This window comes from Rhinolophus ferrumequinum, chromosome 8 (genome assembly GCF_004115265.2).
Source record: "Rhinolophus ferrumequinum isolate MPI-CBG mRhiFer1 chromosome 8, mRhiFer1_v1.p, whole genome shotgun sequence".
In the NCBI taxonomy this organism is placed as follows: domain Eukaryota; kingdom Metazoa; phylum Chordata; class Mammalia; order Chiroptera; family Rhinolophidae; genus Rhinolophus; species Rhinolophus ferrumequinum.
In genome coordinates this window covers 5,414,880-5,441,814 of record NC_046291.1, presented here as the reverse complement: position 1 = coordinate 5,441,814, position 26,935 = coordinate 5,414,880, and the positions used below count along the sequence as shown (strand labels likewise).

Sequence of the window (26,935 nt, the reverse complement as noted above, 5' to 3'; positions counted from 1 at the left end):
ATGGGGCTGACAATGTCTGCCACGCCTCTCTCAGCGTTGTTTGAGAATCAAATGGACAGCATGTGAAAGTGTATTTGAGAGCTTTGTAGGCTGTCAGAGAGGACGAGGCCCCCACCCGTCCCTTCTCTGGACCTTAGCTCAATACAGGCTGAAATGTTTTCTTTGTGAGGTGATAAAAACAACGTGGTTTTCTTGCACTGAGCTTTGGGGGCATTTTCCCAGAAAACTAGATCCCAGGTCCTCAGTACTAGCTCTTTGGTTCCCAAGGTCTTCCCCTCTTGTGTTCCGGAATCACCTAGATAGCTGTTCTCAAATGAGGGTGATTTTGCCGGGGCAATGTCTGGAGACATTTTTTTGTTTCACAGTTGGAGGAATGACACTGGGAAACCATGTACACTGTTGGTAGGACTGTCAATTGGCACAAGCACTCTGGAAAACAGCATGGAACTTCCGCAAAAAATTAAAAATAGAACTTCCATATAATCCAGAAATCCCACTTCAGGGATGGTCCTTTGTGTGCTGCCTTCTGGCTGCGATCGCCCCCTAGTGGATAGTTTTATAGTATACAAGGCCTCTCACATCTGTTCTGCAGCTTGGACTCAGGCCCTCACCTCTCACAGACAGGCTCGGAATAGGACTCCACCGGTCCAGGCTGACCCCTCTATGTCATTCCCTACTTCTTTGCAAGAGGGACATTTCAGGAGCACAAAGCTGGCCATAGCACACTAATGCCATTGACTGGCTGCCCCAAGCTTTAGGAGAAAACTCAGCCCCCCCCCCACCCCCCCACCCCGGCTTGGCACACAAAGCCTGTGGTGAGCTAGTCCCTAGTTAGGTTGAATTGCGACCCCGCAAAAAAGATATGTTGAAGTCCTAACCCCCAGCACCTCAAAATATGACCATTTTTGGACGTGATCTTTGCAGAGGTAATCAAGTTAACATGAGGTCGTTAGGGAGGGCCCTGATCCAATATGACTGGTGTTATGACTGGTGTCCTTACAAGAGGGAGAAATTCGGGTACAGAGACGGACATTCACAGAAGGAAGACAATGTGAAGGCACACGCAGGGTCAAGAAGGACACATGAGTGGAGTGATGCGTTTAAAAGCCAAGGAGGACCCAGGATTTCAGGCAAACACCAGGAGCTGGGAGAGGCAGAGAAAGGTCCTCCCCTCGAGGCTTTGGAGGGAGAACGGCCCTGCCGACACTCGGATTTGGACTCCGCCCTCCAGAGTGTGGGATAATACAAGGACATTTCTGTTGTCCTAAGTCCCCAGTTTTGGCACTTGTTACAGCAGCCCTAGGAAGCAAACACACCTCTCTTTGCTTTCTGCCTCTGTGAGTTTCCCGAGTCATTTAGCTCTCTTACTGTTGAGAATGCTGGCTGCCATTTCCATGCCTCTGTGCAAGGGGAGGTGGGGGACATCAAAGCATTTGAGAATGAGCTTTAGGAGCTAGATGTGGCACCAACTCTGGCTTGCCCTCACGCAAAAGGCCATAAAAATAAATGTTGGGAAAGGTGCATGCAGTCTTTGGGTCCCATTCGCCCCGTAAGAATGGCCCCTGGGCTTGGAAGTGTTCCCTATCAAAAGATAAAGGGCCACACAGCGTATGTCATCTCATCACCACGTGTGGCAATACCTTTCCCTGTTTCAGGCTCAAAGAATGCTCTTTGTCTTTGTTGGAAGCGTGTGCATCACCTGGCATCTGCCCCACCCCACCGTTGTATCTGTCCTTCGAGGGGAGGGGATGCTGTCTTTCTATGGTGGCACAGGAGGGGCGTGCATGGGCGAACTGCTCTGTGTCCTCTGTCTTAGGGAACTGCTGGCCATGGGGGATCACTGTTGGAGCTCATCTGGCTGTGTCTCTTCTCCATGTGAGTAAAGCACTGCTGCATGCAGTGTTTGACTGCGTTGTGTTCTTCTTGGCGACTCCAGCAGCACCAGCAGCGGGCAGAGGGGTTGGCGTCCGTCCCTGGTGGCTATCACAGTGATGGTCTTCACTATGCTCCATGGAGTTGGGGTCCTCTCCTGGGACTGACAATCGGTGCCCAGTAATCTGCTCTGACAGTTTGGTGCAACCAGAAGGGTCACCAAGGAAACACACCATGGCATGGAGGAAACATGGGCTTCTCAGTGTCATTCAATGCAGCCCAGGGTGGTGCTGGCTCCCCTGGGGGATGGGCTGACAAGGTGCTGGCCACCCTCTGGCCACATGGTGACAATTGGATGTAGATAGTCTCCCTGTTAACAGGAAGAGCTGGTGCAACGGATGAGGACAGATGTACAAGAGGCGGGAGCTAAGAAGTAGGGAAACGCTACCCTGGCCATTGGCCACTCTCCTGCTCCCATGTCATCCACTGTACCCTTCTTTCCTGAGCCTTGGGGAAAACGCAGTTCTGTGCCTTGGACAGACAGAGGATCCAGAAAAAGAGCAGAGAAGTTGCTGTTGGGGAGGCAGGGAGAGAACCAGGATCCTGGGCTCACAGCACACAAGGAATAGGTAAACCAAACACTCTTTGCACGGTGGCAGCTGGTGTTACGTGAGACGTGTCTTGGCGTGCACACATTTGTCCAGTGGTGGAATCTGTCATCACCATAGATGTCTCCTGGGGGTCATTCCCTTGGCCTTGCCCGTCATGGCAGCCCGGGCCTCGATGTCGTTATGGCAGAAGCCATGGATGCAGAGGAGCACACAGTGCGGGGGAAGGTTGGATAGCGCAAGGGGCCCACCCACATGGTCCCCAGGACGAACAGGATGAGGAGATGCCAACACCCTGCTGAACACACATGGGAGTCACTTTGTGGAGCAGGACTGGCCTCACGGGCATGGGGTTCATGTGGATGCACAGGGCCCCGCCCTCAGAGGGAACCCACAAATTATGTAGCCTGTCTTGTTCTGAAAGAATCCATCATTATGAGGCTTTAGGGCTGTAAAAAACCTTGGAGAGAAGCCTGAACATAAACTGCAGGATGTATTAAAGGCCCAGATTAAGATACACCCCACCCCTAAATAGACGAGCAGAAGACGGGGGTCTCCAGCATTCAAGAGAAGAGGAATTCAGACAGAGCCTGGTCTGAGGCGAGGTCATAGCTCCCGCCTGTCCTGTGGTGAACAGGCCCTGGGGGGAGGGTGCTGTCTGACTCCACTGTGTCATTGCTAAGGGTCGTCTCGCCCTCTTATGCTTTAGGTAACAGCAACTCTTACACCATGAGAGAGATAGAGAATTCTCAACAAACCCTCGTGTTGTCTTCATCAAGTCTTGAGTTCAGGGTCCCTCCAGATAGTTCTGTATTTCACAGCTGCTTCAAGTAGGCTCTTCCCTGAACATTGCACGAGATGTCCTTGTGTGGGAGAGGAATGAAGCCAGAGAGCCAAGACCCCCTTCCCCGTTAGAGAAAACTCCCATACAATGTTATATATTTTGGGGGATGTGCTCTATTTTACCCACCCGTGGGAGGAAAGAGTCTTGAGTTATCAAATAAGGTCACATCCAGCAGAAAGATTTTGGTTGGGGACTAGGCATTGGTGACACCTCAGTCACATCCTGTAGAACGGTTAACAGAGGAGTAGGTGGCAGAGAAACGGCCACCCACAGCCTTGTTTTGGGAATTGGATGAAAAATAAGAGTGAACTAGAATGTTCCCCAGAGACAGCAGCAGAGTCAGATGAATTTCTCCAAAATAAGGGGGATCAACGTTTACCTAGGAAAAGCAGAGGGGTGAATGGCCAGTGGTGAAGGTCGGGGACAGATTCATTCTGCAATGATTAACATCTGGAGGGCACCATGCCCTCCAATGACATGCCATCTTGTTAATAAGTTTGAAGATAAGATAACGACAAAGAAAACAAATGTAGGAGGCACAGTCTGACCTGGAAAGTCAGCTGCTTTTGGAGTCCACCGAGATGGCTGCCGGACTCCAGCTTCCGCTGCCGGTGTTCCCGGGGCTGTTCCTCTTCCTGTGTGTCGGGCCCTGGGCTGAGGGCGGGAAGGTGCTGGTGGTCCCCATGGAGGGCAGCCACTGGCTCAGCATGCGGAAGGCCGTGCGGGAGCTCCATGCCAGAGGCCACCAAATTGTTGTCATTTCGCCAGAGGTGACCATGCATGTCAAGGGGGAGGACTTTTTCACCCTGAAAACCTATGTCATTCCGTACACCCAGGAGGAATTTCAGTACCTCATGCTGAGCCAGACTGAACTGGTTTTTGAAAGAGTGCATTTTCTAAAAACTTTTTTGAACTCTATGAAAATTATGAAAAATGCATCTTTGGTCTTCCAAAGGTCTTGTGAGGAGCTGTTGCATAACCAGGACCTGATCAGGCATCTGAATGCCAGTGCTTTCGATGTGGTTTTAACGGATCCCCTCTACCCCTGTGGGGCCGTGTTGGCTAAGTACCTGTCGCTTCCTGCTGTGTTCTTTTTGCGTGCCATTCCATGTGACTTAGATTTTGAAGGCACACAGTGCCCAAATCCTTCCTCATATATCCCCAGGTTATTAACAAGGAATTCAGACCACATGACATTTCTGCAAAGGGTCAAAAACATGCTTTACCCTCTGGCCCTGAACTATATATGCCACGTTTCTTTTACTCCTTACGCAAGACTGGCCTCCGAGCTTCTTCAGAGAGAGGTGTCACTGGTGGATGTCTTCGGCTATGCATCCGTATGGCTGTTCCGAGGAGACTTTGTGTTGGACTACCCTAGGCCGATCATGCCCAATGTGGTCTTCATTGGGGGCATAAACTGTGCCAACAGGAAGCCATTGTCTCAGGTCTGTATTGCTGCCTTTATCCAATCAGTGCGCCAGGCAGAACACATTTTATTTCTAAATGAATTCCAAGTGCTTACTTATCTACCGATCTTTTTGTAGATTTCTACCTCTCGTTCTCCTGCTACCAGTCTTCGGTTAGATAAATTGTTCAAGAGCCTCCAGTAGTGTAGTTAAAGTTTTCAATGGTTGTTAAGAGCAATGAGAAGCAAGGGTAAAGGTCTGTAAAGATTGACAAATGATGGCATGCTTTAACCAAGATTGTCCTTTTGTAAAGGTTACCATAGTTGTGCAATTTTCTTCAGCTGTATAGGAGCAGAGAAGTTGAGTTGTGAACTGACACATCAGAGGGTTTTTGCTTGTGGGTGTTCAGTGGAAGGATAAAGGAACTAGCAAATTGTGTTTGTTGACACGATCATTTTTAGGGGTCCTGTCTCAGAAAGGACTGACAGAAATACAATGAAAGACACGTGTCATTTAAAACTTTTTGGTAGGCATGTTAAAAAAAAGCACAAGGGTGTTAATTTCAATAACATGTTTTGTTCAACCAAATATATCCCAAACATTACCCTTTCAAGATATTCTTAATATAAAATTATTAATGAGGTATTTTACATTCGTTTATTTTCTCATACTAAGTCTTCAAAATGTGGTATGTATTTTACACTTATAGCATATCTCAGTTGGGACTAGCCACATTTCAAGTGCTCAACAGTCATGTATTGCTAATGGCTACTACTATTAGGTCGGTGCAAAAGTAATTGCGGTTTTGCAAAATCCGCAATTACTTTTGCATCAACCTAATATATAGGATCAACATTTGTAAATGTTCCATAGGTACTCCTATATTTTCAATACTTTCTATTAAGTAACTCAACATGCCCCCCAATTCTGAAAAAGATGTCTTAAAACATTCCCAATTTAACTGGACTTCGCTCAGTTTATATTTGGAATTTTAATAGTTTTTGCTTTATACACATATAGTTGCACATGGTTAAGATTGGTGCACATAGTTTGATGACTGTTGTAGTTTCTTCATAAAGTTTGCTTTTAAAAAATTTTAAATTGTGGTAAAATACACCTACCGTAGGATTTACCATCTTAACCATTTTTAAGTGTACAGTTTAGTAATGTTAAGTACATCCACATTGCTGTGCAACTAATAATCTCCAGAACTCTGTTTATCCTGAAACACTGAAACTCTATACCCATTAAACAACTCCCCATTCTTCCCCAGCGCCTGGCAACCACCGTTCTACTTTCTGTCTCTGTGAATTTGACTACTTACCTACCTCATATAACTGGAATCATACAGTATTTGTCTTATTGTACGTGGCTTATTTGACTAAGCATAATGTCCTGAAGTTTCATTCATGATAGTACTAGACTATTTCAGAATTTTCTTTCTTTTTAAGGCTTTTAGTTATTGTGAATAATGCTGCTATGAACACGGGTATACAAATATCTCTTTAAGAGCCTACTTGAAATTCTTTTGGATTTATACTCAGAAGTGGAATTGCTGGATCATGTGGGAATATTATTTTTAATTTTTAGAGGAACTGCCATACCACTTTCCACACTGGTTGCACCATTTTACAATCCCACCAATAGTACATAAGGGTTCCAATTTCTCCACAACCTCTCCAACACTTGTTTTGTTTTGTTTTTTATTCTTCTTGATAGTGGTCATCTTAATGGCTGTGAGATGGCATCTTATTGGAGTTTTGATTTGAATTTCCATAATGATTTGTGATATTGAGCATCTTTTTCTGTGTCTATTGGCCATTTGTATATCTTCTGTGGAGAAATGTCTATTCCAGTCTTTTGCCTATTTTTGAAATGTTTTTGTTGTTGTTGTTGAATTTTAGGAGTTCTCTATATGTCCTGGATGTTAATCTCTTATCAGACAAATTATTTGCAAATATTTTCTCCCATCCTGTGTGTTGCTTTTTTATTCAGTTGATAGTGTCGTTTGATGCACAAGTTAAAGAAACTTTCATGAAGTCCAACTTATCTTATTTTTTCATTGTCTGTACCTTTGGTGTCACATCTAAGAATCGTTGCCAAATCCAACATCATGAAGCTTTGTCCTATGTTTTATTCTAGGAACTTTATAGTTTTGGGTTTTGCATTTAGGTTTTTGATCCACTTTGAGTTAATTTTTTTATATGGTGTTAGTTAAGGGTCCAACTTCATTCTTCAGCATGTGGATATCCAGTTTTCCCAGCAATATTTGTTAAAGAGATTGTCTTTTCCCCCATTGAATGGTCTTGGCACCTTTGCCCCAAACCATTTGACCATATATTTGAAGTCATTTTTTTACTTTAAACTTAAAAAACAAGCAAAAACTTCATAAAAAAGTTTGCTTAAAGAGTTTTTAATAACACTTTTAAAAAGCCTCTCCTGATAGTTTTCATGTAGAAATTCCATCCATTCACACAATGTATATACACTTGATTTTATTCCTTCCATTTAGTGTAAGCTCATTTTTTTTGCATCATTTCCTTTTTTCTTTTTTTTAGACAAGTTTTTGTTGTTGCTAATTTGGAAATTCTCTGGCACTTTTCCATTTCCATGTAAATGCAGTGTAGCATCTTCAAATCTGGTCTCCTGCCTCCTTTTCACTTCTAGGGACCCTTGTGATTAAACTGAGTTTACCCAGATAATCCAAGATGATTTCCTTACCTCAAGATCCTTAATTTAATCATATCTGCAAAGTCTCTTTTGCCACATAAAGTAGCATATTTATAGGTTCCAGGGATTAAAATGTGAACATATCTGCAGGGCCATTTTTGTATCTACCATGCACACACACAGTAAGCCTAAAATTAAACCCAGATCTTATCGAACACTTGAAGGTTTTCCTTCACGTTATCGAAATTTTTGTTCTGGTTTCTTTGGAAAATCTACGCCATCCATAGACTTATTTTCCCATCTCTGTCACTATCATCTTCCTCTCCAACTTTATCTTCATTTTTCCGATGCATCATGGGACAGTGTCTCTGAGAGAGTGTATTTGTATCACCGATTTTACTTCCTGTATTATCAGTTGAGATGTTTATTGCTTTCAATGTGCATTAATTTTTTAATATTTTTGCTTACAAGTCAGTTACTGTCTCCCCAATAGACTTATTTTCAACAAATCATATTGTTTCCATAAAGCTCCAAGGTAAAGAATTCCTCTGAATTTTATCAAATATAATGTCCAATGAAGCACTCTCCCTGGTCTTACATAAATATTATCCCCTAAGTGAAAAAAAAAAATGAGGTCCTCTTAGAGAACTCCACCTTAGAAAACTTATTTATGATTGGGTATACTACAAGTTTCATATTAGTAGCAGGAAGGGCTTTATGTTACTAAAAAGTCCAAAATTCAGCTGGTTGGGATAAAGGAGAATAGGCTATTTCATCAATAAGGCCACTAACAACTTCGCAGCAGTAGTCACACTAGACTGCTGGGGATTGAAGTTATGCTGAAAAGGTTTAAATGGGCCTGGGAGAAGAGGAAACGAAGGGATTATGTGTTTATTGATAAAGTAGGATGAGAAAGTAGAATTAGAATATCCTAGAGAGATAAGCAGTTGGGTAAATGATTTCCTAAAATGGGGAAAGTCTCTGTTCCTGTTTGGAGATAGAAGGGTGGTTTTACAGGGGATGAAGACTGATCCTTTAATGGTTATTTGAAGAGAGCATTCTCTCTTCCAAATACTTTCCCTTGAGTGGGTAGGCAGAACTAAAAGCAAGTACATGTGGAGCTCCCGCCAGGGGAAGTGTTTGGCTATCTGGATTCTGCTGAGATGGCCACAGGTCTCCAGGTCTCTTGGGGGCTTGCAGGAATGTGTCTCTCCCTGTCTGGTGTGCTCTTTGGGAAGGTGCTAGTGATTCCATGGAAGGAATCCACTGCAGGGGACTTGAGATGGTCATCTTTGCAACAGAGGAAATGCCTTTTTTTGCTACTCTCAAAGCTCACTCAAACCCTTCCATAAAAGATGAATGTTGATATATAGGTCTATAGCAGTGTGATTTTTTTCACCCAAGACATTTTAAAAGAAATTTTCAATTTTGAAGAATTTTTAAATAAAATGCTTTATATTCCTGTAAAAGAGAAACTTCCCACTTAGCAGCACCAATTCAGGGTATATCAATACTGTGTTTACCCTCAGCTATTACAACTAGCTAGAATTATTGACAATCCATGACCTCTGAGTAACCCTGGTATGCCAGACTTTTACGGGACCCAACTGAAGACTTTCCTGACCACTGAACAATGCGGACTTATTCTAACCAATTGTGCAGATACAGATGCACTTACTCTGTCCTATTCAGTGGCATTTTCAACCCTTAACTGGCATTGAAACTCTACACCCTTCTTCCTATCAGAACTCCTGACATCCTGTCTTCCCCAACCCTCTTTCCTAGCAAATTACTCAGTGAATGTCTTCACTGGTGTGAATTCCTTTGCTTGGCAAGCAAATGATCTCATTTTTTAAAAGCCCTGGTAGTCTGTTTTATTCTGATACTTCTTATACACTGCATGACAAACAACTACTAGTCCTTTGGTTACTATTCGATGTGGTTTAACAGACTTCCTGTGCCCCTGAGGGACAGTGGTAGCTGGATCCTACGTTCCTGCTGAGTCGTATGCATGTCATTCCATGGGGATTGGACTTTAAGGGTACTAAAGGGGACCAAATTCATTCTCATACATTTCTAAAAGAATTTAAAGCATGCTGCATTTTGTCTGTCCAGTCAGTTGTTTTTTTGCTCTCATGACTTATGCAAGCCTTTCCCCTGGACAAGACCGGGGGGGACGACACATTTTGTGAAGGAATATTCCAAGGCAACCATAAACCCAAAAGGGTTTTCATTGGGGCATAGAGTGTGCCAACCAAAAGCTACTCCCTAAGACGTGTGCATGTTGCCTCATCTAGTCAATATTCCAAGTGAAACCTAGCTTTTATCATCCTAACTTGATATTAAATATACCCTGGGCATGACAAGGGGATAGTTTTATGTAGCCTTGTGGAAATGCTTTTCACATTCCGTCAATCATAGTTGTAGAACCAAGTTGGGTCCAGGCTAGCAATCAGATTTGCATTAAGTATTTGAGTCATCACTCCCAGTTTTTTTTTTTTTCATTAAGTGACCTGAATATGGTCCTAATAATGCTATTAACCAACCATGTAACTGTAAGAAATTCACTTATTTTGCCCACAGTCTTTGGAGGGAACATGTTCTTGTCAACACTGATTTCAGTTTAGTGAAACTGATTTCACACTTCTGACCTCCGGGTATTTAAGAGACTAAATTTGTGTTATTCTAAGCCACCAAGGTTGTGGTAATTTGTTGCAGCACCCACATGAAACTAATGCATCCACTTTGCCATATTTATCTGCTTTTCAAAAGCCTGGGCTTAACATTATCTTTAAACAACAGTTAACTCTTACTAAGTGACCAGCATGTAAATGGAACTAAAAACCATCTTTAATTTAAGCACAGGTATTATATATATGTATATACATACATATGTATGTATTTATATATATTCATATCTTTTATTACTATGTGATAAAAAACGGAAGTAAACCGTTTTATCTTGGTAATGTTAACTTTAGAGCAAACTACCTGGACTCACATTTCAAACAAGTGGAAGGGCAAGATTCAAGGTGCTGTGATGAGCATTTTGTCCTAGTACTGTGAAATTAACACCGTCTGCCTCGGGATTATATTTAATAAATAGCAAAGTGCATACAGATTATTTACAACAGTTGTAAAGACGAGCAGGAACTATGCGCGTGGTTCCCAACAGTAAGAACAAACAGGCGTTGGCATGAATTGTTTATAAATTCTTCAGTACCCTCATTTCGAAAGTGGAGTTCACTTGCAAGCTTCAGAAAAACACCCTGCTACTCCTCACAACGTACTCTAAATTCAGCGGGGGCTGGATTTACTTGGTGTCAATGTGCAACAACTGCTCTTTGCCGTTTATTATCAAGGACTTTAACTCCCCGTCTTCTTCCACTTCCACCCTTTCTTGGCCATTCTCAATAATTCTCTTGGTGGTGATTTTTTTGCCATTAATGATTTCGGTGGACGTCGACATGGATTTGAAGTTACCCGCCCCAGCCCGACCACAGGACATGGAGAAAGAAGAAACGCCCCCATGGCCCTGGGAACCAGAGGAATTAAATCCTGTATCAAAAGAAGGAAAACCAGCCCCAAATGCTGGAAATTCACTGAAGGTGGAGAAAAGGGGTGCGGACCCTCTGCTTCTGCTTGCCCGGGAGCTCCTCCGACCCCCGAAAATGTTCTCAAGCGGGTCTCCAAAGAAGTCAAGCGAAAATGGGTCCCGGCCACCAAAAAACTCCCTGAAGACCTCGGCTGGGTCGCGGAAGTTGAAGACATATTCGAAGGGGTCTTCGAAAGGCCCGCCACCGCCTCCGCCACCGTCCTTCACTCCCGCCTCGCCGTATCGGTCATAAACGTCCCTCTTCTTGGCGTCGGACAACACCTCGTACGCCTGGGCCACTTGTTTGAATCTCCTCTCCGCCGCCTCCTTGTTCTCAGGGTTTTTGTCGGGGTGCCACTTGAGCGCCAGCTTGCGGTACGCCTTCTTGATGGCCTCGGACGAGGCGTGGCGGGGCACGCCCAGCACCTCGTAGTAGTCCACCATGTTGGACGGCCGGCACGGCCCACGGCCACGGCCACGGCCCACGGCCACGGCCCACGGGGCAGCGCAGCTGGCAGTCCCGGGGCGCTGGCCCGAGTGCCCTGCGACGCCGGCCGCTCGGGAACGCCGCCCCTTGTGACGTAGCGCCCATCCCATTGGTCCAGGCCGCATCCCAGAATGCAGTGCTTGGAGGAGCTCTGTGAGGCCCCTCCCACCCAAGGCACCGCCCACCCACCAGCTCCTCCCACCCCGCCCCCTGCCCGGGGGTAATCTCCAAATGGGGTACACAAGAGAGGAATTGCACCCGTGGAGTTCTTAAGTTGGCTCTCCGTTGGGCTTCCCCTTGGCGTTCGCTATAGGCAGGGTGATAAGAGTAAATTGAGTCTGACCCTGGGTTGAGGGACAATCATACCATTTGTCTAGGAAGTCAGTTCCCCAACTCGTTGGCCTCAGGACCTGTTGACTTTTGTTTATGTAGGTTATGCATATGGATACTTACTCCCTTAGAAATGAAAACATCAGAAAAATTCGTTGGTCAACGTAATAACAATAAACCCATTACACACTATATAAATCATATTTTTCTGGAAAGATAATTTTCAAAACATAAACATTTGGTGAAGGTTTTGTTTCCTTTTTTGTTTTTTGTTCTTTGTTTTTGCAAATCTCTGGCTTAGTAGAAAAGAGTTATTTCTTATATCTGCTTCTGCATTCTACCTATTGCTATATCACATATCCTGCAGCCACTGGGAAACTCCACTGTGCCCTTATGAGCAAATGAGAGTGAAAAAGTTGAATATCATTATTACAGAAGTAGTCGTGATTTTGCAAAATTTCCCTGAAAAAGTCTTGGGGATCCCCAGAGTGCCTTGGCGCCTAGCAATATCAAAATGATTAAAACTTGCTGGCCCCGTTTACAGTACTGTGGCTAAATTTGGGATGCAGTGATTGTTTTCACTAAAACTGCTATAACGTGACCACGACTTTATTTTAGGCATTTCTCATCACCTGACTTCTTTCCACTTTCTCATTCTCTCTCTGACACTATATTTTTTGCTTTGATAAATGTTGAGGCAACACCAATAAAGGTTACTTAGCTCTAAGAGGAAAATGATTAACCAATGAATGCTAATATTTCATCATAAAGGGTAATAGATACAAAAGAGTGCGTGTGCTATATCACCAGAATAAACTGTCAAGTTTATATCACTTTGAGAGACTGAACATAAAGCCCTGGACTTGGCACTTGGTAAATAGTAGTAAGAAGCTGATTAGGAGTAGAGTTCAGTGTGAACAAAGCAATGTGGGAAAGTGTAAAGCATGTTTGGGGAAGAGTAAGTGACCCAGAATGGCTGGAGGGAAAGAGGCAGAGGGAGAGGTCAAACAGAAAGGCTAAGAGGGATCGGGTTGAACAGGTGGGCTGGGTCCGTTCCAGGGAGTTCTGAGGGCAAGGCTAAAGAGTCTGAATTTTAGTCTGGACCCTCGGAAGCTGCTGACCAAGGTTTCAGGGTAGGGCCATGCAGGGGACAGCCGAAGCCGGGAATTAGAAGGGATTGATAGGGGCTGGGGGCTTTGGGGGCTGAGGCCCTGAACGAGGACCATGGCAGCTGGGTCTGAAGAGTGGTAGAATCATGTGGCTTCAGTACTTCCTTACTTGGATATGAGGTCTATACAAAAACACTTACTGAGTGCTTACGGTCTGCAAAACCATGGGATGGCACCTGAACGAGAGAGTGATTCCAAAGCTGAAGACTGTAAGGAATATATATTCCGGTGTGTGTGTGTGTGTGTGTGTGTGTGTGGTGTAGAGAGAGAGAGAGAGAGAAACAGAGAGAGAAACAGAGAGAGACAGAGAGACAGAGAGAGACAGAGACAAGTAGTAGAGACAGATATGCAAACTGCTAAAGAATACAAGACAGAATAAAACAAAATGCTCCAGAGATTCAGGGAAATGGCTTTATTTCCCCTGGAGGGGCCCATAGATTCTCCAGAGGACAATGGATTTGTTAATGTAGTTCCTTTCCCTTAGTAACAAGCAGCTCCATCTGTTAGTGTCAAAGGAGCTAGGAGTGTGTGGAATGGCGGGTTTCTTAACTACTGGCTTCAGCTTAAAAAGAAACCATCTTCCAGTGGGTTCCAGGAACTCTCTTGCAGACACCCCCCACTGTACTAGCCCCCCAAGCAAGACCACATCTCACCCTGCCTGTAATTGCCTGGTTGGTTGTCCAATGGAGTATGCCTCACAGGCAGGGACATTTCTACCTTGGTTTTCTAGCATAGTGCCAGTAGGGTCAACATTTCTCATAAATATTTGGAAAATGGGAGGATTAGCAATGGGTTTTGCCTGTCAGTCCACTCAGGTTCTAGTGCTGAAGCTTTACTGGATTGCTTGGTAGTGGTTCTTGGTCGTAATTCTTGAGAGTGAATTGTGGATTGCCTGCTATTCATATCAGTAAACAACATACCCTAGTCACGGGCAGAGTTGGACCCCAAACTATCCATGTAAACAGAGGCCTCAAGAAGTTCTGAGGTGCTGCATGATGCAGAAAAGTCATAAAATCATTTACAAGTGTGACTGTGTGTTCACAGCCCTTTGGATCCATGTAATCTTCAGATGAACTCTCATGACATTGACATTTCAGAATTATTGCCCTTAATGTTGAAACTGGACTATGGATTTCAGAATTGCAGACAAGGGCACATCAATGAGCCAAGGCGTTGCTCTCTTTTTTCTGCTCACCCAGAATGCTTGGGGGGTGGAGGTGAGCGTGCATGTGGTACATACATGTGTGCACTCATATATAAGCATATACAATACAAGACGGGAGGTCTGTGGAGGAAGGATGGTGGTACGAGGAAAAGGGACTCTAAGTACCAGAACAAGAGGGGCCCTGTGAATATGCCCTATAGGATACTGAAGTTTTAAAGTTAGCTGTTTCCCAGGAGGAAACAGCAATGGATCCCAAAAGGGCAGTTGTGGTTAAGAGCAGGGTCTCTAGTCTCTGCCACCCACAGCCTGGGCCTCAGCTCTGCCACTTAGTAAATGCAGGAGTCTGGCAAATCACTTTGTCTCTGAGCCTCAGTGCCTTTGTTTGTAAAATGGGAATAACAGTATCTGTCTTTACAGAACAATTCCAGGGGATTATAAGTAATGTTATAAAGTGCTTATCACCATACTTGGCACATAGTACATGCTCAATAAATACATATTTTTCATACTGTTTTTGTTCACTTCTCCCCTTTGTGTCAACCAGGTCATCAGAATTCCCCTAAGTGTCTTCCTTCCCCTGGACGTTGGGCCTGTGTGATGAGTATAATTTAACTTCTGTTTGGTTATCTATTTTGGTCTCTTATATACAGAGTTCCCCTTATTGCTTTGGAATGAATACAGATCTGTCCTTGGAAAGGCCTTTTGTGTCCACGTACTCAACTGGGTTCCCCTTGCCTGCCATTCTCTACTCCAGCAGCATTCATTTCCTTCTTAGCCTGTTTCACAATCTCTAATGTGTCTATTTATATGTTTAAATTGTCAGTCTGTCTCTCTTGATGGAGCGTGAGGGTTGGGCAGGTGGGAGACTCATCTGTAGTGGTCTCTGCTGGAGCCTCCAGGCCCAGTGCCATACCGGAGTCAGTAAATATTTGTCGGATGTATGAATCAAAGATGATTGAACCATAGAAAAGGACATTCTTACAGGTTTCCATGAGCTAAAGGTGGGCTTGCAATATCATGTTCTTTTCTTTCTAAAAGGCATATTCACCATTCTCTTCATTTCTGGAAAGGAAGTCTAATTTGTTACCATATAGCCTTTTCCTTCTCAGGTAACATCCTCTTGGCCCATGGAAACACTAATTTAATGGAGTCAAAGGTGCTAGAGAGGCTTTGCCTTCTCCGTTTGTGCAAGCATGTTATTTGAGGGGTTGCTAAAGAATTCTAGCCAGTTAAAACTGTTATTGCCTTTTAAGACATCTAGTAAAGCTCTACCCTCTTTATTTCTAAAATCAAACTTACTGCTACGTTTGAGTGACAGGTATAGTCACATGACACCATCAAACATTAACTTGGTGTATAGATTGCTTGTTGCGACATGTAAGTGGGAGAGGACAAACGTCTGGCAGACGAAAGTCTTGGTAGCAAAGGCAGGGCACCATGGCCGCAGGGTCCCAGGGACCACATCCACTTGTCCTGGGTCTGCTGCTGTGTGCCCTTGGCCCCGCTGTGTCCCAGGGCAGGAAGCTGTTGTTGGTCCCAATGGACGGCAGCCACTGGCTAAGTATGCATGGGATCATCCAGCAGCTGCAGCAGAGGGGACATGACATAGTGGTCTTGGCGTCTGCTGCCTCCGTGCACATTACAGAAGGAGAATTTTACACCTTGAAGAGGTACCCCGTGCCGTTCCGAAGGGAGGATGCGGAAGCGTCTTTTATCAGTGTTGGCCATAATGCATTTGAGAGGGAGCCTTTCTTGCAGCGTGTGATCAAAACATACAAGAAAGTCAAAGAGGACTCCGCTATGCTCTTGTCCGCCTGCTCCTATTTACTGCACAACACAGAGCTGATGACCTCCCTGGCAGAAAGCAACTTCGATGTTGTGTTTACAGACCCCTTCCTTCCTTGTGGCTCTATTGTGGCCCAGTACCTGGCACTGCCTGCTGTGTTCTTCTTGAATGCACTGCCATGCAGCCTGGATTTCCAGGGTACCCAGTGCCCCAACCCACCGTCCTATGTGCCCAGGAGTCTGTCATTTAACTCAGATCGCATGACCTTCCTGCAGCGGGTGAAGAACGTGCTGATCGCCTTGTCAGAGAACTTTCTGTGCAGTGTGGTTTATTCCCCGTATGCATCGCTTGCTTCGGAAGTCCTTCAGAAAGAGGTGACTGTCCAGGACCTCATGAGCTATGCATCTGTCTGGCTTTTCAAAGGTGACTTTGTAAAGGATCATTCCAGACCCATCATGCCCAATATGGTTTTTATTGGTGGGATCAACTGCGCTAGCAAAAAATCATTATCCCAGGTGTGTAATTTGAGTGGGAGCTTTACAAGCTTCTATTCTAGCAAGTACTTTGGAGAGATGAATCTTCCACAGATATATGCTGAATGAGCACACAGGTGCAAGTGCCCTCTTTTGTGCATTTCTATCTCGCAAGTCTCCTAGGTCAAGCTCTCATGTATGTCCGTCATTGGAATCATTTTCTGGGTTGTTTCTTTGGATCTGAGACTTTAGGAAAGGAAACACTGGGCATTTGAGTCTGTGGTTCCAGGGAACAGTCATCAGTTGGAGGTAAGTAAGGTTAAATGCAATCCACACCCCCGGACAACCGGGTTCGAGGTTCCTTGCAGAGAACAAATGTGTGCAGGATGCACCCTGCCTTTGATTGGGTCAGGGACAGAAGAGTCAAGATTGCTGGAACAGTTTTTGATATTTATAGATCCCAGCTAGGAAAGCTGACTTTATGATCCTGGTTAAAGCTCCCATTTCTAGACATTCCAGCTTCCTAATAGCCAAACAGAAGATCAGTGAGAACAGAGACTTGAAGATGGCGAGGGAAAGAAAGACTGGTGACCAGGGAAGCTTCCCGTATCTGTAGGTGACTCTGAATGCATAATGATAAAGTCCCTTCTCTAGTAAGCAGTCTTCAGTCTTTGGTGGAAAGGGAAAATGCATTCTCTGAGCCAGAGGGCAGCTGACTTATATAGAGAGAAGTCTCCATTCCTGGTCCCTGATTAGTCCATCCTCATGGAAATGAGGACTACAAATCCTTGCAATTTGATTGCTCTGAAAAGCACTTCCTGATTGGTCAGAATGGAGCCTCTCTGATTGGTCGGGGAAGATGCTGATGGGAATATAGCAGCACAGCTCTGATTAGATGGGGAAAGGCTCAGTCCTGTAAGTTGAAATAGGATTCCAGGAGCTCCTTTATAAGGTCTGGCTTGATGGCAGGAACACAGTGCCGGCAGGCAGTTCAGTGTGGGATGCAGGCAGCTTAGGGCAGGTTTCCTCTTGAAGCACAGTTGGCATGAGAGGCCCCTGTTTAGAAACAGCTGCTAGGCTGTAAACTTGACCTCAGTTAGCCACCAGGAACAGTGGTAAGTATCTTCTTTCTTGGGATCAACGTACTCTACACTTCCATTTGTCTAGTAGAGATTGTCTTATTCCTGACACTCTTGGTGAAAGTCCTGAACTTCAAGAATAAAAACAAAATCTTTATTCAATAAAGAGAGTCCACAGAGAGAGCACAGACTGGCGTTGGACATACCTTTGGGATGCCTGAAAGACGAAAGATGGTAGAACAACATGTAGAGCAAAGGAATGGAACTCAAGAATTCCCTGGCATCATTCCTCTCTCAGGGAGAGACACCATCTTTATGGACATGTAGAGATTCAGAGATGATATCTGTACATACATGTTGGATCTGGGGAAAATAGCCAAACAGAAGATCAATGAGAACAGAGACTTGAAGATGGCGAGGGAAAGAAAGACTGTTGACCAGGGAAGCTTCCCGTATTTGTAGGTGACTCTGAATGCATAATGATAAAGTGACATGTTTCCAAGAGGCTAAGTGCTTAATAAGGATTCTTGCAAAACCAAAGACATCTGGGAAAGGAAAATCTAATAAAAACCTGGAGCTAAAAATACTGAACTCTCAGCATAAGTTAGGGACAGTTGCATAGGCCTCATTGGAGTGGGCAAATGCTTCCACTTTAGTGGTCTCATCTTTTTGGAAGGTGATAAGAGGTGGGGGGATTGCGGGTTATTTTCAGTTAACACGTTGCTTCACTCTTTGGCCATTCCAGAGTCCGTAAAATTGCAGCAAAGTTTAAGGGAAGTTTGCCAAATAGGGGGTGGATCTCACCATTATCGAATCCCGTAAGACCTGGTCCAGAAGAGGCGTTGGCCATGATAATGCAATCGGCACAGTTTGTGATCTGTAGGTGAACTTCTACGCCATTTAAACTTTAGCCAAGTGCTATTATTTAACTTTGGGTGTTTATGGTCCTGTGGGTCCCACTGGTGCAATCACACCCTGCTGGTTGCCAAATGAGTGTGGGAGGGTGTGCAAGGGAGGGGAACTTAGTTTCAGCCCTTTCTAGACAAGGTGACACATAAGAGTGGGTTTCATGAAGGGGTGAAGAGCCTATGAAATTAGACAAGTCGTTTGCCTTTGCGCGGGGAAAAGAACTTACAGGGTGCTTGGAGCGGAGCTGTCTCTCCCCAGAAATGAGGGCTGGGTGCGGATCCTAAGGAGGAAGCACCTCAGAAAAAGCATCCCAAACTGCAGCATGGTGGTGGGGAGGATAACGCTGGCCTCTTTGACCTTTCAGGTGAACCTGATACAAAAGGCTGAGAGACACCGTCACTAGAGCCACAGTTCCCAAGACAGCCTGGGGCTGGGGAGGGTGGACCGCCAGCGGGCTCGCCGTGGAGGAAGGCTGCTCAGGATTTGGGCTTCACCGGTCATGCTCAGAATCGAGCTTGGTAGTAGGCTCTGAAAACTGTGCCTGCTGTGCCCTGTCGGAGACCTCCTGCGTCTCACATCCAGGGTGACCACTGTCCTGGTTTGTCCAGGACTGTTCAGGTTTTGACACCGGAAGTCCCATGCCCCAAGAAACCCCCAGTTCTGGGCAAACCCTGTCACAATCTCACTAATGCCCCCGGCATTCTTTGGAAACATTTAAAACCATTTGGAGACTCTCAGGAGGTGATGCCCCACTTACGCCTTGCCCTATTTCATGTAAGTGCGTCAGCACTGTGTGTGCATGTGCCCCTGCACGTGAGTGCAGGCAGATGTACGCCTATATATGTGTGCGTGCATTGTGCATGTTTCCTGAAGACCGGAGGGCTCTGGAGTTGGCTTTGAAGGTTGGGTACAGATCAGGCTGAGATATGATTACTGCCAACGGTTGAATTTAGAGAGTTCCGTAACTCTCTTCCTGGGGACACTGTCACCACTGTTATCTGCACATTCCTCTTTCAACACTCTGGTTAATGCTGCCATTCTTCTGATTGCTGCATCCTTTCAGAGCTTTTGTTTCACACCCATCTCAAAGTCTATTCCTTATCACTTTAGGGATAGGCCTCCTGATAGGTCATGATGTGCCATCTGAATTTACTGGTTGTGAATCCCTGCCATCACTGTTTCTCGCCCCATAACACACAGTTTCTGAAATCCCATCCTGCTTCATCCAAGGGAACCACAGACTGCTCTGTACAACATTCATTAGTAGTTGTAAGATTCATTATTAACTAGAAAATCAATCACTGCTTACAGTTCAAATAAACCAACATCACTCGATTGAAAAGAATATTACTCCGTGATGAGAAAGATGACTTAATGGCAATCAGACGCCATTAGCAATACAAAGGACTTTGAGTCAATTCAGCCCCCAGTTTTATAATGAGGCTTCCTTGCCTTCAGCAGAGAAACAAGCTGGTGTGATGTATAGAGCGTTTGTCACACAGCTCCCCTCTCTGTTCTTCACTCCTGATTCTTTGGGTCATCTTGTCCAGAAGTTTCTTCAGAAGCAAGTCCTGTTGTTATCTTGAGCTTCGTATTTAAAGAACCGAGGCTGTAATGCCCATAGGTGGTGTTTGTTGGAGACAGTGGGGTGGCCTTCTGGGTGTCATCTTCCTTGGATACAGTGATGGACATGTCGCCGTAAAGGATCAGCCTCGGGAACAGGACGAGCATGTGTGAGGGTCGTATGCTGGGTGGGTGGAGACTAGGGGCCTGTTTGTCTTTCCCACCAGTGGCTTTGGTAGCCAGGGTTTACTCACATCCCCTTACTGACCCCGCAAGGGGTTCAGATCACTGATGCACGCTTGGCCAGGCTTTCCGTCCCCCACTTTTCACCTCATGCCTAGGGATGAGCGTTTTGCTTTTTACAGTACATTACGGAAGCAGCAAAGAAAGATTCAAATATATTTCTGCATATTCTTCTTGCTAAGGCAGGAAAGTTGATTTACACTCTTTAGAAAGCTCTTCTCCAGGGAAGGGGAAAAATGCAAGGTTGGTTGGTTAAATTTGAGGGCTGAGTTGACACAAATATGATCTGCAGTCGTCCAAATGTATCGGCTGCCATGTGGGAGTCTCTGCGGCAAGCTGCAGGGGACCAAGGGCTGTTACAGATTGTCTTCATTATTCGAGTTTTCTTCCTTAATTGGGAGCTTGATCCGTAACACTCTGTAGCTTTGTGCTTTGACTCGATTCGTTCTTTCTACATAAAAAGAATATTCCAGAAGCCTTGAAAGTGATACAGATCTTTACTGTCGACTTTCTTACAGAGGCAGTGCAGGAGTCTTAGAGTCTAGTAGAAAGCTTTCTGAAATCATCTTTGAACAGCTTTCCCCTCCCCCCAGTGTTTCCATTCACAACTGAAAGGCTCTCTCCTCTCATGAGGCCAGCGCACCATTCCTCCCTCCTGTCTTCTGCCCTCTTCTTCTGCTCGCTCTTCTGCCCCCTTCCCTAAAGCCTGCTCTCTCCCCAAGAGCTGCTCAGCTGCCCAAGCCTTCGGGAAGTGGATCTGGTCTTTTCTCTGATTATTTTCCCTTTGGAAAATTAGCACACTACTTGGATTCTGCATCTCCAAGAAGAACCCAAGAGATAACTCTGCAAGCAAGAAGCCTTCCTCCTTTGAAAGGGAGGGAGGGAGGAAGAAATGCTATAACACACGTTAATACTTTGTGTCTCTATCACACACACACTCACACACACACACACACTCACACACACACACACACACACACACACACACACACCTTTAATTGCATTCTTAAGAGGAAGTTGACGCACAGCTCAATGGATGCAATCACCCTACAAATACGAGAAAAAAATTGAACGAGAAATGTCTCTTTTGGCTCTAGGAATTTGACGCGTATGTTAACGCTTCCGGAGAACATGGAGTTGTGGTTTTCTCTTTGGGCTCGATGGTCTCAGAGATTCCGGAGAAGAAAGCCATGGAAATTGCTGACGCTTTGGGCAAAATACCTCAGACGGTAAGAAGATTCCCTACAATTCTTTTATATCTATCTTCACAAGAGTTCTAACCCCAGACTTCCAGTATGTAAACTAATTCTATTAGTCGGACTTTAGACTTGGATTTTCCCTGCCACTTCCCAATTGTTAATCCAAAATTGTTCCTTTTGCCATTTTACTCTTAACTGCTCTGTTAAACCATGGTCCAATTCTCTTGGAGGCCTCATTTTCTCTAAGAGATTCGAAAGGGTATTAAGGAGAATTTATTTTAAAAACAAAATAAACCGGATAGTGATTCTTCATATTAAATAGAAATATTTCTCCAAAAAGCTGTTGGTTAGGACATCTGGATTTATTTCTTATATTTCTACTTTTATACTTCTACACCCACTCATTTGATTAAGTAGACCTTCCCTCAAAGTGCAAAAAAGTGCAAAAATTATAAATGTACAGCTTGATGAATTTTCACAAATCCATAGAATGTTACCAGGCCCCCAGAAGCTTCTTAGTCACTACACCTCCCACCCCTGCCAAGGTTATGTTCATTCAGAGGACTCTGCTTTCTAGTTACTGTAACAGACTTTTCTTTTTCTTTTTTTTAAAAAAATCTTATTATGTTCTTTAAACTCTCTTCTTGTCTGCAAGGTCCTGTGGCGGTACACGGGGACTCCACCATCAAATCTTGCGAAGAATACAATCCTTGTCAAGTGGCTGCCCCAAAATGATCTGCTCGGTATGTGGAGAGGATTTGATGTGTAGGTCAAACCAAGGTTAAATTAAGAAAGTGGCTTAGGCATGGCCATTCTAAAGGATTGTTTAGCTGGAAAATATTATGGCCAACGTGTTCCACATTGCTTTTTACCCAGTGTGGCATCTCAACCCACATTTTTGTCCTCAAACTTCCGCAAGGGCCACATGTGGATAGCATCGAGTCCTTAGAGTGTATTCATCACCTAGACGATGCCAGAATGTGAAACCTGGCGACTTGACCACTGGCATCCCTCTGTTTTTGCTTCCCAGGTCACCCGAAGACTCGTGCCTTTATCACCCATTCTGGCTCCCATGGCATTTATGAGGGAATATGCAATGGCGTTCCGATGGTGATGCTACCCTTGTTTGGTGACCAGATGGACAATGCAAAGCGCATGGAGTCCCGGGGAGCGGGTGTGACCTTGAATGTCCTGGAAATGACCTCTGAAGATTTAGCAAATGCCCTCAAAACTGTCATCAATGACAAAAGGTAAGAGAGAAGGTACAGGGAAGTACTGCTTGTGCTTTGGCCATTCCATTCGCAATAAATACTCAAATGTGAAAACAAATATGTAAAAGTCTAATTTGTAAGTAAGACACTTGGGGGTTATTATCATTTTATAAAAGGATGCCTTGATTCCTATAGATTTTATCATAGACATGATTTTAAACATTTTTCCTGGTAGATTTAAAACTTAATTTATATATATATATATAAAAGTCACCATGATAGATGCCTGATCTATAAATTCCTGCAAAGAGAAATATTCCATTACAAGAAGCATAGTGTCCATAAGATAAAAACAAACCAGGTGCTTAGAGGTACAGCTTTACCCAGCACTGAAGCCTGTGAGAAATTTTATTCTTGGGGATTTAAAAATGGCGGGAGTTCACGTGATATCACTTAAAATAAAAGGCTTATAATAAAAGCAAGATAAGTTTGTTCAAATGTAGTTCTGAAAACGATTCAAAGGGCAAAAGCCATCAGATCCAATGATGTCTGAAATTTATTGTACGGTTGTCAAGCTCACAGGTAATATTGGCTGATCAAACCGTACGGACAGAAGTGATGGCCAGGGGTAGCCTTCATCCAACAATCAATAATGTATGAGTGAGCATGAGTGTGTTTGTGCACATGTGTGCATGCCTGCGTGAGTGCGTGTGTGTGTCTGTGAGAGTGTCAGGAGCCTTCACCTGGAGTTGCTTCATTTCAGAAGAGACAGCTGTCAGGAGGGCAGATGTGGAACCCTGGAGTATGTTCAGACGGGAGGAGACACGGCACAGGGGGACACAGTGAGCTAGGACAAGGAAAAATGGGGGAGAAATGATGGTGCTCACGTGCACACGGTGCCAGTGGATAGAAAAGAAACGTCCACGTAACCCCAGTGTAAAGTGTACTAACTTTAAAGAGCACTGACAACCTGCCCAGAGCAGTTGGGGGCGTTCTCGTCCTTTTATTCCAATTGGTTGCTTCTGGCAACCTGGTTTGGCAGTGGCAGGCCATGCTGCTCACACATCAGTACAATCAAAACCTGACTTCTCTCCATAGACTGATGAAATGCGTTGTTGACGCTCACATATAATTTTGATCTTTTGTTCAGTGGTATAGACAACTACTGGAAACCTAAAAACGACTTGGTACAAGTTCTCTGATACATTATTATTTTTAAAAAATTATTATTTAAGTTATTAACTAACTTCATCTATTCATTTTTGAACCATCTCTACCTGACTGTGAATCTCCAGTTCCCAACACTCTAAGCTTGGACTGTACCTACATAAAACAAAGAAAAATAGAAAAAATTTAAAAACAGCAGACTATGCAACCAGGCCATAAAAGGTGCTCCATAAATAATGAATGAATGAATGTCCAAGAAAATCTACCTTGAGTAAGAGAAGATTCATATAAAAGGAAGGTGTTTAACAGGATGTCTAGCCAAATAGTAATATTACATTAGAATAATATATCCAAGTAAAATGACAGACATGTTTAATTACTCCCCAATAAAAGTGTCTTTTTTCTCTTCTCTCTTTTCTTTCCCTTTTCCTTTTGCTTCTTCTCCCCCGCCTCTCCTCCTTCTCCTCTTCCTCTTCCGTTTCCTTCTCTTTCCTCTCCTAGTGCATGCATGCTAAACATTAAAGCTTCTAACCCATTTTGGATTTGGATGTTCTGATTCAGCTTTCAACACTGTGCAAAATAAACAGGAATCCATTTTGCTTTAACAGGCTGCATAGACACAGGCTCATGTTAAATTTAGCCCTTAGATGGTTTGATGTTTCAACAATCAAACTGAAAATGTATACTGTTATCTTGGAGATGGCACTTTACAATGGATTTATACTTTGGCTAGATGTGATTGTTTACAAATTCGAATGGGAAGTAGTTTATAATTTCTGACATGACCTTTTCTTTTATTTCTTTACTATCTTACTATAAAGAAAGTATAATCTAATTTCCTACAAAAGAAATCACTACAAAGAAAAGAAGTAATAAGCAGGTTTTGAATAATTTTAAATTATAATTTTGACTTCTGGTTTTCTTTCTTCTTTTTAAGAGGTAAAGAACATTGTGTGTGTGTGTGTTTGTGTGTGTGTGTGTGTGTGTGCGCACCCGTGTGCGGGCACGCATGCACAGGCATGTTTTATTTGCTGGTTATAACAGGGACACATTTCCTCTACCAAGTTTGGGAAAATCTGGTAGCGTTTCTAACTGGAACTATGGAAGCAAGCAAACAAGCATAAAAGGAGGATAGTTCTCTACCATCAGTGTCCTAGGCATTCACATAACTGTCTTTATGTTTAGCTATAAGGAAAACATCATGCGTCTCTCCAGCCTTCACAAGGACCGCCCCATCGAGCCGTTGGACCTGGCTGTGTTCTGGGTGGAATTCGTGATGAGACATAAGGGGGCGCCACATCTGCGCCCCGCTGCCCACGACCTCACCTGGTACCAGTACCACTCTTTGGACGTCATTGGCTTCCTCTTGGCCATCGTTCTGGGAGTCGCCTTCATTGTCTATAAATGTTGTGCCTTCGGCTACCGGAAATGCTGTGGGAAAAAAGGGCGAGTTAAGAAAGCTCAGAAATCCAAGGCACACTGAGAAGTGGGTGACCCAAACTTGCAAACAGATTCAGTGTTAAATTCATGTTATGCTTATTGAAGAGATACTTTGCCATACGTGAGACACCCCAGAGTGCAATTTAAAAATAAAAATAATTTAATTGCTAGTCAGTCAACTTGGTAAAAATATGTGAATGTTTTCTGCCCCTTCCAGTACCTTTAATCTGGACTGCACTTGCCATCTTTCAAATGACTTGCCAAGAGGGTTGGACAGGTCCCTCCTTCACGCTGCATTACTTCTCTTAGAAATGGCATCTTTTGGAAGCCACAGCTGCCTCCACCTTGGATAACGGTTCTAACATCATCTGGCTCCTAACAGGATTTATGGCCAGGCTGTTGTGATCAATTCCTTCAGTAATAATGGCAGGTCCTGATTAAAGTTCATGTTTCACAGATGTCACTTTGTGTATTTAAATAAGGAAACATTTATTTTTTTAGGGAATAGTGCCTTATACTTGGAATGAATGAATGACAGAGTCCTTGGAGAACCGTGTGTGATTTTTTTCCTTTGGTGGGAGGAAAGAATGATGCATAATTGATGGGTGGTGTGTTTGAGAGGATAATCATTGCTTGTGTCAAATGGATCTGAATTTGGTAAAAACTCAAAGTATAGTGTCTGGCAAGTATATTTTTCTCCAATGTTTCCCACAACTAAAAACATTAATAAATTTATCTAAATTATACTTTGTAGGTGTTCTTCTCTTTATTGGTATTGCATTTATTTATTGTTAAATTACGTGTTCTAAGTACAAAAGTAATGCATGACTACGGCAAAAAATTTGAAAAATACAGAGGTGTATGCATGCACACACAAGAAAATTAAAATTGCCCCTAATTCCATTCCTCAGAAATAATGATGGTTACTGTTTTGGCAAATATATATAAAATCTTGCAGCTACACCAGATATGTCCAGTGTTTAACATTCTTCACTTCACACTACCATGATTGTTCGTCCCAGGTCTTTGTATAACATTTAATTTGTTTTTCACAGCCAAGGACTATTCAATTGCATGGATTTATCAGGATGTATTTAACCACAGCTCTGGGGGGGGGGGGTGTCCACTTTTATTTTCTTCTATAAAAAAAGACCTCACTGAATGTCTGTGGGGACAGAGTCCCAGAGAGCAGGTTCCAGGCTCTCGGCCTCACATGGAAAGGTGCTGGCTCAGGTAGTAGACGGCCATCAGCTATAATCGGATGGCCATCCCCTGTGGCTGTGTGGCCATCAGCTGTTACCGGTTAGCCATTAGCCACAAATATAACTGCCGTGGCCACACTGGGGGTTGGTTGGTTGGTTAGTTGGCTGGCTGGCTGGCTGGCAGGCAGAGAAGCGAACAGCGGATTGCAGCCAGCAAGTGGGGTTGTTTGGCAGAGAAGCGGATGGCAGATTGTGGATTGTGTGGCTCCTACTTCCTGTGTCTCGCCAGGGTGGGGTGCAGGAAGACCCCGCGTTGGGGTTCTGGCGGATGTTTGCTTTTGTGTCTCAACCAGCCGCCATTGAGAATATAGTGGTGTGACTCCCCTATCTATGGCTCTGTTGGTGTTCCTTTTTGGCCTTACCGTATCCTGCGTTCTTGTGCGGGGAGCGGGACCAGTAGCGGGACATTGCATGACAATGTCCTAGTAGCTAAGTCTTTGCACACATTCATGACTAT

The 26,935-nt window shown here is 44.1% G+C and overlaps 2 protein-coding genes across 6 annotated transcripts in view; one reads left to right on the top strand and one right to left on the bottom strand.

Moving 5' to 3' along the window:
• LOC117025807 (UDP-glucuronosyltransferase 1-6-like) overlaps positions 1-25,913 on the top strand; it is a 38,934-nt gene extending 13,021 nt beyond the window's left edge. For 2 of the 5 annotated variants that reach the window (XM_033112031.1, XM_033112030.1), the window contains exons 2-5: positions 21,297-21,428; positions 22,054-22,141; positions 22,429-22,648; positions 24,962-25,913. In XM_033112031.1, coding sequence (XP_032967922.1) covers positions 21,297-21,428; positions 22,054-22,141; positions 22,429-22,648; positions 24,962-25,259 — 738 coding nt within the window. In that variant the 3' untranslated portion in view covers positions 25,260-25,913. Of the gene's footprint in view, positions 1-3,878; positions 4,770-15,523; positions 16,448-21,296; positions 21,429-22,053; positions 22,142-22,428; positions 22,649-24,961 lie in introns of those variants that run through there. The other 3 variants (XM_033112029.1, XM_033112028.1, XM_033112032.1) reach the window with 3 other exon arrangements.
• Positions 10,868-11,661, bottom strand: LOC117025808 (dnaJ homolog subfamily B member 3). The gene is given in 2 exon segments (XM_033112033.1): positions 10,868-11,061; positions 11,064-11,661. Coding segments are annotated over 2 exon segments (606 nt in total). The 5' UTR covers positions 11,608-11,661; the 3' UTR covers positions 10,868-10,999.
• Positions 25,914-26,935: the final 1,022 nt, after the last annotated feature.